This window comes from Anser cygnoides, chromosome 35, assembly GCF_040182565.1.
Source record: "Anser cygnoides isolate HZ-2024a breed goose chromosome 35, Taihu_goose_T2T_genome, whole genome shotgun sequence".
NCBI classification, from domain to species: Eukaryota; Metazoa; Chordata; class Aves; order Anseriformes; family Anatidae; genus Anser; species Anser cygnoides.
In genome coordinates, this window is record NC_089907.1 from 859,510 (window position 1) to 871,410 (window position 11,901).

The 11,901-nt window shown below is 62.6% G+C and overlaps 4 protein-coding genes across 7 annotated transcripts; 2 read left to right on the forward strand and 2 right to left on the reverse strand.

Moving 5' to 3' along the window:
- The first annotated feature begins 65 nt into the window (after nt 1–65).
- On the forward strand, nt 66–2,527 carry LOC106049921 (HLA class II histocompatibility antigen, DM beta chain-like). Of its 2 annotated transcripts, XM_048056899.2 has the most exons (5): nt 66–315; nt 399–677; nt 1,650–1,928; nt 2,011–2,130; nt 2,212–2,527. In XM_048056899.2, the coding sequence occupies exons 1-5, from the start codon at nt 252–254 to the stop codon at nt 2,361–2,363; spliced, it is 894 nt and encodes a 297-aa protein (XP_047912856.2). In that variant the 5' UTR covers nt 66–251; the 3' UTR covers nt 2,364–2,527. The 2 variants fall into 2 exon arrangements, with proteins under 2 accessions (XP_047912856.2, XP_066842919.1); XM_066986818.1 differs by having other exon boundaries at nt 2,011–2,527.
- Nucleotides 2,528–2,817: 290 nt separating this feature from the next.
- On the forward strand, nt 2,818–6,059 carry LOC136788377 (HLA class II histocompatibility antigen, DM beta chain-like). Its single transcript, XM_066986844.1, has 6 exons — nt 2,818–2,966; nt 4,276–4,557; nt 5,267–5,551; nt 5,634–5,753; nt 5,830–5,865; nt 5,948–6,059. The coding sequence occupies exons 1-6, from the start codon at nt 2,924–2,926 to the stop codon at nt 5,956–5,958; spliced, it is 777 nt and encodes a 258-aa protein (XP_066842945.1). The 5' UTR covers nt 2,818–2,923; the 3' UTR covers nt 5,959–6,059.
- A 592-nt stretch (nt 6,060–6,651) lies between these two features.
- On the reverse strand, nt 6,652–8,016 carry LOC125181838 (butyrophilin subfamily 1 member A1-like). Its single transcript, XM_066986855.1, has 2 exons — nt 7,890–8,016; nt 6,652–7,712 (listed from the first exon to the last, which is right to left on the reverse strand). Exons 1-2 carry the CDS (start codon nt 7,903–7,905, stop codon nt 7,084–7,086), a joined length of 645 nt encoding a protein of 214 aa, XP_066842956.1. The 5' UTR covers nt 7,906–8,016; the 3' UTR covers nt 6,652–7,083.
- A 14-nt stretch (nt 8,017–8,030) lies between these two features.
- LOC125181534 (butyrophilin subfamily 3 member A2-like) lies at nt 8,031–11,890 on the reverse strand. Of its 3 annotated transcripts, none has more exons than XM_066986816.1 (9): nt 11,393–11,890; nt 10,644–10,985; nt 9,735–10,016; nt 9,501–9,605; nt 9,155–9,175; nt 8,598–8,621; nt 8,477–8,497; nt 8,358–8,378; nt 8,031–8,242 (listed from the first exon to the last, which is right to left on the reverse strand). In XM_066986816.1, exons 1-9 carry the CDS (start codon nt 11,490–11,492, stop codon nt 8,130–8,132), a joined length of 1,029 nt encoding a protein of 342 aa, XP_066842917.1. In that variant the 5' UTR covers nt 11,493–11,890; the 3' UTR covers nt 8,031–8,129. The 3 variants fall into 3 exon arrangements, 2 of the variants coding, with proteins under 2 accessions (XP_066842917.1, XP_066842918.1); XR_010827184.1 differs by having other exon boundaries at nt 8,061–8,100; nt 8,222–8,242; nt 8,358–8,497; nt 11,393–11,886; XM_066986817.1 differs by lacking the exon at nt 9,155–9,175.
- Nucleotides 11,891–11,901: the final 11 nt, after the last annotated feature.

An 11,901-nucleotide genomic window follows, 5' to 3' on the forward strand; every position in this document is an offset into this window, starting at 1 on the left:
GTTGCGCCGTGCGGTTCCATGCCCTCAGGGTGGTGCCACCTGTGTCGTTCCCCCCCCCCCCCCCCCCCCCCCGCACCCAAGGGTGCTGGCCCAACCCTGGGCACAGTCCATTGTCCTTGCACCGCCCATGGCGATGACGTTGGATCCCGGGAAAGAAGAAAACAGGGAGGAGGAGGAGGAAGAGAAGGAGAAGAAGGAGGAGAAGGGTGTGCACCGGGTGGTGCGGGGTGGGATGAAGGCTCAGAACCCCGATGCCGCCGCCAGGGATGTGGGCGCTGGGGGTGCTGGGGCTGGTGCTGAGCTGCCGGGGCGCAGGTAGGACGCGGGGTGCAAGGGCGGGGAGGAGGCTGCAGACCCCCCTGGGGCCGTGCCCACCCCGGTGTCCGTTCCTGGGGCAGGTGCTTTCGTGATGCACATGGCCAGCTCCTGCGCGCTGGCGGCCAACGGCTCCGAGCAGGGCTTCAACTTCACCCTGGCCTTCAACAAGAACCAGCTGGTGTGCTACGAGCCCAACGTTCGCTTATTCTACCCGTGCCACGGGGGGCTGCTGCACGGCGTCGCCACTGTCTTGGCCATCCTCTTCAACAACAGCACCTTGGTGCAGCGCGTCGAGGCCCGGCGCCAGGCCTGCCGCGACCTGGCCCCCCACTACTGGGCTCAGACGGCGCTGCGGCGGAGTGAGCCCCGGGGCGCGTTGCACGGGGACGTTGCACGGGGACGTTGCACGGGGACGTTGCACGGGGTGATGCGGGGCGGGGTGTTGCGCGGTGGCGTTGCGCGGGGCGACGCGGGGCGATGTTGTGTGGGGTGCAGCACGGGGTTGTCGTACAGGGAATTGAGGTGATTGCACGGGGACGCTGCACGGGGCATTGTGCGGGACGCTGTACAAGCAAGTTGCACGGGGAAATTGCACGGAGACGTTGCACGGGGCATTGCACAGGGACATTGTGTGGGGAAGTTGCACGGGGACACTGAGTGGGAGATTTCACAGGGGTGTTGCACGGGGACATTGCACAGGGATGTTGCACGGGGCATTGTAGGGGACATTGCACAGCGACACTGCTTGGGGAAATTGCTCGGGGACATTGCATGGGGACATCGGGAGACTTCACAGGGGTGTTGTATGGGGACGTCTTAGGGGACATTGTAGAGGACATTGCACGAGGGACGTTGAACATGGGATTGACTGGGAGATTGCACAAGCAGATTGCATGGGCACGCTGCGCAGGGCGTTGTACGGGATGCCGCACAGGGAAGTTGAGCGGGAGACACACGGGGATGTTGCACGGGGACATTGCACTGGGCGTGGTACGGGACATCGCATGGGGACATTGCATGGGGGATCGGATGGGATATTGCACTGGGAAGTTGCACGGGGGATTGTAGGGAGCGTGCCCAAGGCATTGCGCAGGGAAATTCCAGAGGCACGTTGCATGGGGACGTGCAGTGGACACTGCGAGGGGACGTTGCATGGGGTAAGGCATAGATACGTGCTGCATGGGGACACGCGGGGGACACTGCATGGGGACATTGCACAGGGAATTGACCGGGGGATTGCATAGGGGGTGTCACAGGGACCATTGCACCGGCTACTGCGTGGGGTGGGAAGGGGGCCATCCCCATCCCTGACTGTCCCCTCCCTGCTCCAGCACCGCCCCAGGTCCGCGTCGTCCCCACGCCCCTCACCAATGTCCCTGATGCCGTCCTCCTCACCTGCCACGTGTGGGGCTTCTACCCACCCAACGTGACCATCCAGTGGCTGCGCAACGGCGACGTCGTGGCCTCGGGGGACGCCGCCAAGCTCCTGCCAGCCGGCGACTGGACCTACCAGACGCAGGTGGCCCTGACGGCCACCGCCACGACTGGGGACACCTACACGTGCTTGGTGCAGCACGCCAGCCTGGAGAAGCCCCTCCGGGAGAATTGGAGTGAGCCCCGGGGATGGGGACGTGAGGAGTGAGCCCAGGGTCCCCAGCGGCTCAGCGCGCCCGCTCTTGTCCCCCGCCGCAGGTCCTGGTTTGTCCCGGGAGATGACGGTGATGGTGGCGGTGGCAGCCACGATTATGACTGTGGGGCTGGTGGTCCTGGCCGCCGGCATCTTCGTCTACTGCCGCCAGCCTCGGGCACAGGGTGAGGGATGGGGCAGAGGGGGTGGGACACGGGGTTGGGGACACGCTGGCTCAGGGCATCCTTCTTCATTCATCTTCTTAGGTCCGCTCGGTCCTGGTCCTGCTCCTCATCCTGGTCCTGCTCCTCATCCTGGTCCTGGTCCTCATCCTGGTCCTGGTCCCTGTCCTCCTGGTCCTGGTCCCCACCCGGGTCCCCACCTGGCCGAGTGGGGCCAGGCTGTGACCAAGCTCTGAGTTGGAGCCCCCCCCGCCCCCCGCTGCCTCCCTCCCTCTCCAATTTGGGGTCTTGTGGGATCGCCCCCCCCCCCTCCACGGACCAAGCCTGGGGACACCCAATTTTGGGGGTGCGAGGGGCCGGGGGCTCGACCCCCCCCAAATAAACCAAGTGGGGACCCCGACGGCGTTTGCGACCCTCGCTCGGCGGGGAGCTCCCAGTGCTCCCAGTTTGGACGCGCAAAGTTCCCGGCAGGGGGGCGAAGCAGAGGCCGGGGCGGGGGGGCGGTCCCCCGGGGGTGCAGGTAGCCGTGAGCCCACGAGGGCTCGCCCACGCGGGACGGTGACAGCGGCGTGGGGCCGCGCGGCCACCGCGCTATGTCCCGCCCGACGGCGGCTCCGAGCCGTTCTGCTCCGGCAACCGGTGACGTAGGCGCGGCTCGCGGCTCTCATTGGTTGCCCGGGGGCTCCCCCCCCCCCCCCCCCCAGGACACCCGGCGTGGGGTTGCGGGACCGGAGGAGGGGGGGGGGTGCGTGGAAGTTGGGGGGGGGGGGGCAGAGCGCGGCCGGACGCCCCCGCGATGCTGCTGCTGCTCGGCCTGGCCCTGGGAGCGCGGGGGGCAGGTGGGGACGGGGGGGGGCGGGGGGGGGGCACCCCGGGATGGGTGGGGGGGGGCGGCCCTTGGGGACCCCCCCGGGATGGTTTTGGGGGGGCTCTGCTCTATGGGACCCCCGGGGACGGGCTGGGGGGGGCTCAGCATCGTGGGACCCTGGGGGGAGTTTGGGGGGGCTCTGCTCTGTGGGGCTCTGGGGGGAGTTTGGGGGGGCTCTGCTCTATAGGACCCTGGGGGTAGTTTGGGGGGGCTCTGCTCTGTGGGGCTCTGCGGAGAGTTTGGGGGGGCTCTGCTCTGTGGGGCTCTGGGGGGAGTTTGGGGGGGCTCTGCTCTATAGGACCCTGTGGAGAGTTGGGGGGGGGCTTTGCTCTATGGGGCCATGGGGATATCTAGGGGGGGCTCAAACTCATGGTGCCCTAGGGGGAGTTTGGGGGGTCTCTGCTCTATAGGACCCTGTGGAGAGTTGGGGGGGGCTTTGCTCTATGGGGCCGTGGGGATGTCTGGGGGGGCTCAGCATCATGGGACCCTAGGGATAAATTCTGGGGGGCTCTGCTCTATGAGACCCCCGGGGACAGTCTTGGGGGGCTCAGCATCGTGGGACCATGAGGGTAGTTTGGGGGGCTCTGCTCTATGGGGCCCTGGGGGGAGTTTGTGGGAGGCTCTGCTCTATGGGGCCGTGGGGAAATTGGGGGGGGGCTCAGCATCATGGGGCCCTAGGGATAAGTTTTGGGGGGCTCTGCTCTATGGGACCCCCGAGGACAGTCTTGTGGGGCTCAGCATCATGAGACTGTGGGGTAGTTTGTGGGGGCTCTGCTCTATGGGGCCCTGGGGGGAGTTTGGGTGGGGGCTTTGCTTTATGGGGCCTTGGGGAGGTTTGGGGGGGCTCAGTATCATGGGACCCTAGGGATAGTTTGGGGGGGTTCTGCACTGTGGGACTCGGGGGGGGGCGTGTTGGGGGCTGGTCTGCTGTATGGGACTGTGGGGTTGTATGTGAGGGGCTTTGCCCTTGGGGACCATGGGGGAGGTTTGGGGGGGGCTCTGCACTGTGGGACCCTGGGGATGGTTTGGAGAGGGCTCTGCTGTATGGGATCCTGTGGGGGGCATTGGAGGGGCTCTGCTCTATGGGACTTTGGGGATGCTTTGGGGATACTCAGCTCTATGGGACCCTGGGGATGGTTTGGGGGGCTCTGCTCTATGAGACCCCATAGGGGAGCATTGGAGGGGCTCTGCTCTATGGGACCCTGGGGATTTGGGGGTCTCTGCTCTGCATGGAGGTGGATGGAGGCACAGAGATGACATTCCTTCCCCCCTACCCGCAGGCGCGTTCCTGATGCACATGGCCAGCTCCTGCCCGCTGGCGGCCAACGGCTCCGTGATGGGCTTCGACTTCACCCTGGCCTTCAACAAGAACCAGCTGGTGTGCTACGACTCCGACACTCAGCGCTTCGTCGCCTGCGACTGGGGGCTGCTGCGGCTGCAGGCCACCCACCTCGCCGCCCACCTCAACAACGACAGCACCTGGGTGCAGCGCGTCGAGGCCCGGCGCCAGGCCTGCAGAGACCTGGCCCTGCGCTACTGGGACTGGACGGCGCTGCGGCGCAGTGAGCCCCCGGGGGGGCTTGGCGTGGGGCCGTGGTGTGGAAGCGCTGCAGGAGAATATTGCCTGGGGTGTTGTGTGGGAGTGTTGCAGAGCATGTTGCATGGGGGCATTGCATGGGGCTGTTGCAGAGCATATTGCATGGGGGCGTTGCATGGAGGATAGCAGAGGAGTGTTGCAAAGGGCATTGCATGGACGTATTGCAGAGCATGTTGCATGGAGTTGTTGCATGGTGGCATTGCGTGGGGGCATTGCACAGGGGTTTTGCAGAGTATGTTGTATGGGATTGTTGCACAGGGGTGTTGTAGGGCATGTTGCAAGGAGATGTTGCACCAGGCATTGCATGGGGGTGCTGCAGAGCACACTGCATGAGGACGTTGCAGGGGGATGTTGCACGGAGCACTGCACAGCGCACTGCATTGCACTTTGCATGGGGATGTTGCACGGAGCAATGCCTCTTGCAGGGTGTGGCACAGGGGCGTTGCACAGGGCATCTCGTGGGCATCCCATGGGGATGTCGCACGTGACATCGCGTGGGACAATGCCTAGAGCTTGCACAGGGCGTTGCATGGGGAAGCGGCATGGGGAAGTTGCGTGGAGCTTTGCACAGGGCGTTGCAGGGGAGCGTTGCACGGAACATTGCGTGAGGACGTTGCACGGGGCAGGGAAAAGGGGCTCGCCCACCACTGACCCCATCCCCGTCCCTGCTCCAGCGCAGCCCCAAGTCCGCATCATCCCCGCGGAGACGGGGAACGCCCGTGTGCCCGTCCGCCTCACCTGCCACATCTGGGGCTTCTACCCCCCCGAGGTGACCGTCATCTGGCTGCGCAACGGGGACATCCTGGAGCCCGACGGCTGCAACCCCATCTCCGCCATCCCCAACGGCGACTGGACCTACCAGACGCAGGTGTCCCTGATGGTGGCCCCGGTGACAGGCGACACCTACACGTGCTCGGTGCAGCACGTCAGCCTGCAGGAGCCTCTCCTGGAGGACTGGAGTGAGTGGAGAGGCGCAGGACCGCACCCGGAGGCTGGCGGTCTTGCCCACTCTCCGCCACTCACCCGGCCGTGTCCCCGCAGGTCCCGGACTGCTGCCGGAGGTGACGATAATGGTGGCGGTGGCCACCGTGCTGATGGTGGTGGGACTTGGCTTATTTCTCGCCGGCGTCTACCGCTTCAGGGCCAGGCCTCCCATCCCCGGTGAGTGGCCGGGGAGAGCCGGGGACGTGGTCAAGGGCGATGAGGACTCTGCTCACTCCTCTTCTCCCCCCTGCAGGTTACACTCCCCTCCCTGGAGACAACTACCCTGCAGGTAACGGAGTCCCCATCCCCGTCCCCATTGGCGAGAGCCGAATCACCCCATCTCTCGCCCTGTGTGTGTCCCCCTTCCCCAGGCAGCATCTGAGGACCACCAGACACACACCTCCTGGCACCGGTGGCTCCTGGATGGCCCCATCTCAGACCCGATGCCGCGGTGCTGAGAATAAAGATGCTCCACAAGCCCTGCTGGCGTCTCTGCAGCATTCTGGGGACATGGCAGAGGCTCATGGGGTTCCTATGGTGTCCCACCAAGTGGAGAGGGTGCGTGGGGGACATGGCATGGGACCCCAAAGGGCCAAGCATGCCCTGGGGTGCCTCAGGCACGGCACTGCTGGCCGGCCGAGGGAAGGGATGGTCCCGCTCTGCTCGGCCTGCTGCGGCCTCGCCTCGAGCACTGCGTGCAGCTGTGGGCAGCACAGCAGACGAAGGGCATGAAACTGTGCGAGAGCCTCCAAGGGTGGGCCACAAGGATGGAGAAGGCTCTGCAGGGCAAGGGGTGTGAGGAGCGGCTGAATGCGCTTGGCTTGTTGAGCCCAGAGCAGAGGAGACGCAGGGGAGGCCTCGCGGTGGCCCACAGCTTCCTGATGAGGGGAGCGGAGGGGCAGGCGCCGGTCTGTGCTCTCTGGGGCCAGCGACAGGGCCTGAGGGAACGGCATGGAGCTGCCACAGGGGAGGCTCAGGCACTGAGGAGACGGTCTGCTGCAAGACACCTTCCCAGGCAGCAAAGCCTGAGGACAGAAGCACCCAGGAAATGCCACTGCCAGACTCCATCTTCGCATGCAAAACTTTATTTGCCGCAGTCCTGCTGCTGCTGTGTCTTGATGTGCTCCAGAGGAGGGAACAAAGAGCCCCCACAGGCTGCTCATGCTCAGCACCAGGCACAGAGCAAAGATCAACCCCAAACTAGGAGGCAAAGGTGGCCTGCAATGGCCGGCAGCACACGGTGACCACATCCCTTGCACTGGGGGTCTGCAAGCAGTGCAAGCAGAAGGGAGAGGAGCGTGGAGAGCTGCTGCAGCCCCTGTGCTGCCCGCTGGGGCTCAGAGGCAGGGTGAGACCCGTGGGTGCCAGCAAGGCTTGTGCCCCAGCACAGGAGCCCTGTACAGGGCAGAGCCCGGGGTCTGCAAGGGGCCTGGCCCCTGCTTGCAGTATCCCAGCCCTCCTCCAGCAGCAGGGAGGAACATGGGTCAGCCCCTGGCCCCATTGCCCCTCATTCCTGTGCTGCTCCTGCAGGACCAAGGCGAGGTGATGCAGGAGTGGGTGGAGAAGGGCAGGAGCCCCCCAGGGCTGGGGACAGGGTCTGGGGGGTGCTGTCCCTCAGGCACAGCTGAATTCCCTGTGACCACAACAGGAACCAGGGGCGGATGCTCTCCCCATTGAAGGAGGCTGCTGTGAAAGTGAAGATCTCGACCCCATTGTCAGCATTGATAAAAGACACCTGCTGCTGGGTACAGTCCAGACAGACCCAGATCCTTGTGGGGGCAGAGGACAGGGACAAGGGGGTTGGAGGTGATGTGAGAGACCAGAGCTTTCCCTTATCGTACTCCACAGCCCAGATCCCTCCTTCAGGGCTCCTGTCGATATCCCCCTTCCTCTTCACAGATGCCCTGGCCACCCCCACAGCCCACAAAGAAAACTTTACCCTCTCCCCCTCCACCTCCACCACCCAGCAATGCCTCCCCTCTCTGAACTCCTCACGGCCCAGCACGCAGGTCCAAGCGTGAAATCTCTCCGGTGTGTTAGGCACCTGCTGCCATTCCCTTCCCCATCTCACTCTGCTGTTGTCCTGAGACAGGAAAAGCATGGGATGAGCCGTGTCCGGATCCAGGGTCACCTTCACTGCAGGGACAGAAGGAGCCAGGCCATCAGGGGCAGAGCTCAGCCCTGGGCAGGCTTTCCCCAGCTCGGGGCCAGGAGCTGCCCCACGGGGCAGGAGATGGGGCACCTCTTGGCTCCTGAACATGCCCCAGCAAGGGCAGGAGAAGCACCGCAGAGGGTAACCCAAAGCACACCTACCTCTATCATGAGACATCAGAATCCTTCTCCCTGCTGGAATGAGAGGGGAGAGCTGGTCACAGCCCACGGCTGGTGCCCAGTGGGTGTGGGCAGGGTGAGGGTCCAGCCCTGGGCTGCTCTGTCCCAGCTGCCCACCCTCCCCTGCACATCACCTTGGCATTCCCTGGGGCCCAAGCGTTGGGACACTCACCCAGCTCTGCAGCTTGTTTCTCTACAAATGAAACAGAAAAAAAAACATGATCAGAGGGCACAGTTTCTTATCCCATACCTCTCACTATGACGCTTTTTTTTTCTTATCATTATCTTTTTTCCTTTTGGAGAGTGAGACTTACCCAGCTCTGCAGCTTGTTCGGCTACAAATAAAAGAGAAAAGGAATGCATCAATGAGAGGAGTCAGCTTCTCACCAATGGCTGCTACAAACCAAAGACCCCAAATTCCTTCAGTTGTGGGGGGGAAGAGAGACTCACCCAGTCTTGCATCTTTTTCCTCTTGAAAAGAAAAGCATAAGGAATGCATGATCAGAGGGGAAAACTTCTCATCCATTGTCTATGAAGGAAATTCTTTCAGGTCAGGGATGGCCACTCACCTATCTCTGCAGCTTGTTTCACTGGGAAAGAAAAAGAAAGAGAAAAGCAATGTATGGTCAGAGGGGAGAGTATGCCTATGGGAAGACACCAAATGCCTTCTCTATGTGGAAGGAGACTTACCCAGCTTTGCATCCTTTTTTGCTGCTATAAAAAGCAAAAGGAATGAATGGTCAGAGTGGAGAGACTTTCACCCCATTGCTGCTTCCATGGCTAGACCCCAAATTTTTTTGCTCTCATGCATGCGCCCATACCTCCTTGCTGCCAGACTTGTAGCGACCAGACAAACAAGGACCGAGGCCCAGCATTTTGCAAGACTTGTAGCATTAAGAACAGACACTTGTGCAGCTCTCTGCACCGTGCCACCAAAACACAAGTGGAAGTGAATGGGGACGGGTGGAGGACATCCCTGTCCCGGAAGCGTCAGTGCAGAGCGGGGCAGCCCCGCAGCTCGCTCCCCGTCCCCACCTTGATCCCCGTTCCTTTCAGCCATCCCGGCCGTGTCCCGTGGCCAGGGCAGCCCCAGCCCCAGCACTCCCCACTCCCCCGTCAGGCTCCAGCTGCTCCTCCAGCACCCCCGAGCCACCAGCACACCAGCCCCCACAGCCCACCCAGCCCAGTCCCTCCCGCAGGGACACCACTTCCCCAGGGGGCTAGGGGCAGGGACTGCAAGGACTCACCCAGCTCTCGGCTCTGTGCCGCTGAAAAGCAAAGGCGGAGGAACAGGAGGTCAGCAGAGCAGCTTGGTTGCTCGGTGGGAACATCTGCAGGGGGTCTGGGCCTTCCCACCAGCCCCACGCTGCACCCATGCTCCCTGGCCTCCCACCCAAGGCCCCTTGCCTTCTCCCCTGCCTTCGTTGCCCAAGACAGAGGCCCAAGAGGATCCTAAGGCCTTTGGGATCCCCAGGAGAACATTCCCTTCCTCCTCCTATGCACCTCCCTGGGCCAGGGCTCAGCCCCGCTCCAGACCCACGTAGGTCCCTGCAGAACACCTCCCTCCGCTCCATCCCTGCCCTGCCAGCTTACCTTTCTTTCGAAAGAGATAAACACCGAGGCCAATGGACACAGCCAAAAGCACGAGGACCAGAGCCAGAGCCACCATCCAGGGCTGGGCGTTGTGGAAGAAGGGAGCTGAGAAAAGGCACAAGGAAAAGGGCTTCATTTATGTGCCCGTGGGTGGAAAAGCAAGACCCAGACTTCTCCCAGCTCAGGACAAGTGTAGGGGCCAGGAACACCTCACCCTGGCTGTGCTATTTGTACCTGCGATGTGCAGGGATGATTCCCGCTCCTGCTGGAGGCGGCTGCTCCTGACCACGCAGGACAAGGGCCCCTCCACGCTCCCGGTCACGATGATGGCACCTTCGATTTCAAAGAGCCCCTCCTGGTCCTGGGAATATGTCTGGGAGACCGAGGGCAGATGCTGCCTGCGAGCATCCCTCCACAGCAGCTGCGGCAGTGGGTACCAGCCGGCCGATCGACACAGCACCCGGACGCCTCCGGCCTCGTAGCCCCCCAGGGAGAGGTGGGGGTCAGCACCTGTGGCTGGGGAAAGAGCCCGCGGCTGGGTCTTGACTTGGGGAGGGATTCAGTTCCAAGGCAAAGACCCCATCTGCTCCCATGCCAGACACAGCCCAGCCCAGCCATGGCCTCAGGGGCTCAGGGTCCGGGCGCTCCATGCACCCACCCTCACCGCAAACCACCCCGGCTTGTGCCAGAACCAGAGAGCAGGGCTGCGCAATGCCAGTGGCCCCAAATCACCCTGAAAACCCAGGTGCTGAGCTTCAGCACCTCCAGGCAGCGTCTCGGCACCAAGCTGTTCTGGTTCAAGAAGCCCCGGGGCTTCCAGACAATGTCTCAGGTCTTCCCCAGCACAGAAAGCAAAAGAAAAGCAGACGTCCGGCTGCTCAGAGGACTCTGTGATTCTCCCTGTGGTGTTTGGTCCCATTGCTGACACAGGTGAAGGTGCTGCTCAGCAGCCTGTACCCAGTACCCTCACAATATTATGATTATTGTCTTCAAGGACACCAGGGAAAAATGACAAAAATATCCATGGAGCTCTCTCCCCAAATATTACCTCCACATCATTGGGCATGCTCCATGCTGTGAAAGAGCTGAAACATTAAAAGGACACGTAAACTCTGCCCTGGAAGCATCACCCCAGCCACTAACCTGACACCTCCAGCTCCACAATGGCTTCATTATAAGCATCTTCCACAGTGCAGACGTACAGGCCATCATCTGAGGGTCTCAGCCCCGTGATTCGCAAGTCCAGGTTTCCAGCAGAGAGACCATCTCTGGCCAACTCTGTCCTCCCAGCATATGCCTCCATCTGCTCCCCGTACAGGTCCTCTCCATTGCGGTAGTGGTGCACTGTCTCAGATAAGCTGTGCCGAATCCACCTGACCTCCAAGGTGCGAGCATCCCGTTGAGGGGACAAGTGGCAGGGCAGCACGACATCCTGCCCCACGGCGGCAGTGAGAGGCTGGCCTGGTCCCACCACTCTGAGCTGGGCTGGGCAATGGAGAAGGGCACAGAGAGGAGGTGAGATTTTGCCATTGCAAATTTAGGGGCAGTGAGTGACAAAGGGCGAGCTGTGCGTGAGTTCGTACGTGCTGTGTCCCCTGTGTCCCATGGGAAACCACCAGGGAAACAGGAGAGGAAGAGGGAGGATGTGCAGGAGAAGGAGGTGTGCTGGGAGTGGGAGCCCTCTCTGCAGCATTTGGGCAGGTGAAGAAGAGCCAGAAAGGGCAGCCGAGGCAGCGCCCATATTGCGTGAAAGAACCAAAGGGAAAGTGAAACCCATTGGGGGCTGAGCTGAGGGCTCAGGTCCCCCTGCCCCACGGCCGCTCCCCTGCCCCACAGCACCACGTCTGCCAGGCCCTGGGGGGAGCGCCCCCAGCAGCCCCACAGGATCCTACCTGAGCCCAGCCGGAGGAGGAGGAAAGTGACGAGGGAAGTCAGCAGGCCCTTGGCATGGCCGGTGCGGTTGGAGCGGCCGCAGTCCCAGGGGAGCCCCATCTGAGAGAGAGGTCCACCAGGGGGCAGGCAGCCCCCCAGGGCTTCTTTACCAAGGGAGCCCCACAGAGATAGAGAGGTCCCTCACAGCACCCAGCAGAGCTGCAGAAAGCACAAGGCTACACCCAACGTCCCCAACCTTTGCCCACTTCCTGGTTGAAATAACCCTCTGGGAAGAGCTCTGCCCGTGGGGCAATGAGGACAAGTGTCTGGGGAGCTCTGCAGGGCTGGCACCACCATCCCATCGCAGCTTGGTGCTCAGCCCATGGCTTTCACCCAGCACGAGGGGCTTGTCCCCAGCAGGTGCCTCTCCAGACCCCCAAGGAAAGCCACTCTCTAGGCTCATTCATCTCCACCCATCTAAGGAGGAATCAAACAGTGAGCATTGGGACAATGTGGAGGTGCATAATGT

Excerpts from the sequence above, each read along its gene's own strand:
- LOC106049921 (XM_066986818.1), top strand. The coding sequence starts at position 252 with ATGCCGCCGCCAGGGATGTGGGCGCTGGGGGTGCTGGGGCTGGTGCTG. Across the intron at positions 316-398 it reads GCTGAGCTGCCGGGGCGCAG|GTGCTTTCGTGATGCACATG; the intron begins GTAGGACGCGGG and ends TTCCTGGGGCAG. Across the intron at positions 1,929-2,010 it reads GCCCCTCCGGGAGAATTGGA|GTCCTGGTTTGTCCCGGGAG; the intron begins GTGAGCCCCGGG and ends CCCCCGCCGCAG.
- LOC136788377 (XM_066986844.1), top strand. The coding sequence starts at position 2,924 with ATGCTGCTGCTGCTCGGCCTGGCCCTGGGAGCGCGGGGGGCAG. Across the intron at positions 2,967-4,275 it reads CCTGGGAGCGCGGGGGGCAG|GCGCGTTCCTGATGCACATG; the intron begins GTGGGGACGGGG and ends CCCTACCCGCAG. Across the intron at positions 4,558-5,266 it reads CTGGACGGCGCTGCGGCGCA|CGCAGCCCCAAGTCCGCATC; the intron begins GTGAGCCCCCGG and ends TCCCTGCTCCAG.
- LOC125181534 (XM_066986816.1), bottom strand. The coding sequence starts at position 11,492 with ATGGGGCTCCCCTGGGACTGCGGCCGCTCCAACCGCACCGGCCATGCC. Across the intron at positions 9,176-9,500 it reads TTATCTCTTTCGAAAGAAAG|CGGCACAGAGCCGAGAGCTG; the intron begins GTAAGCTGGCAG and ends TTTGCTTTTCAG. Across the intron at positions 8,243-8,357 it reads GGAAAAAGATGCAAGACTGG|CCGAACAAGCTGCAGAGCTG; the intron begins GTGAGTCTCTCT and ends TTTTATTTGTAG.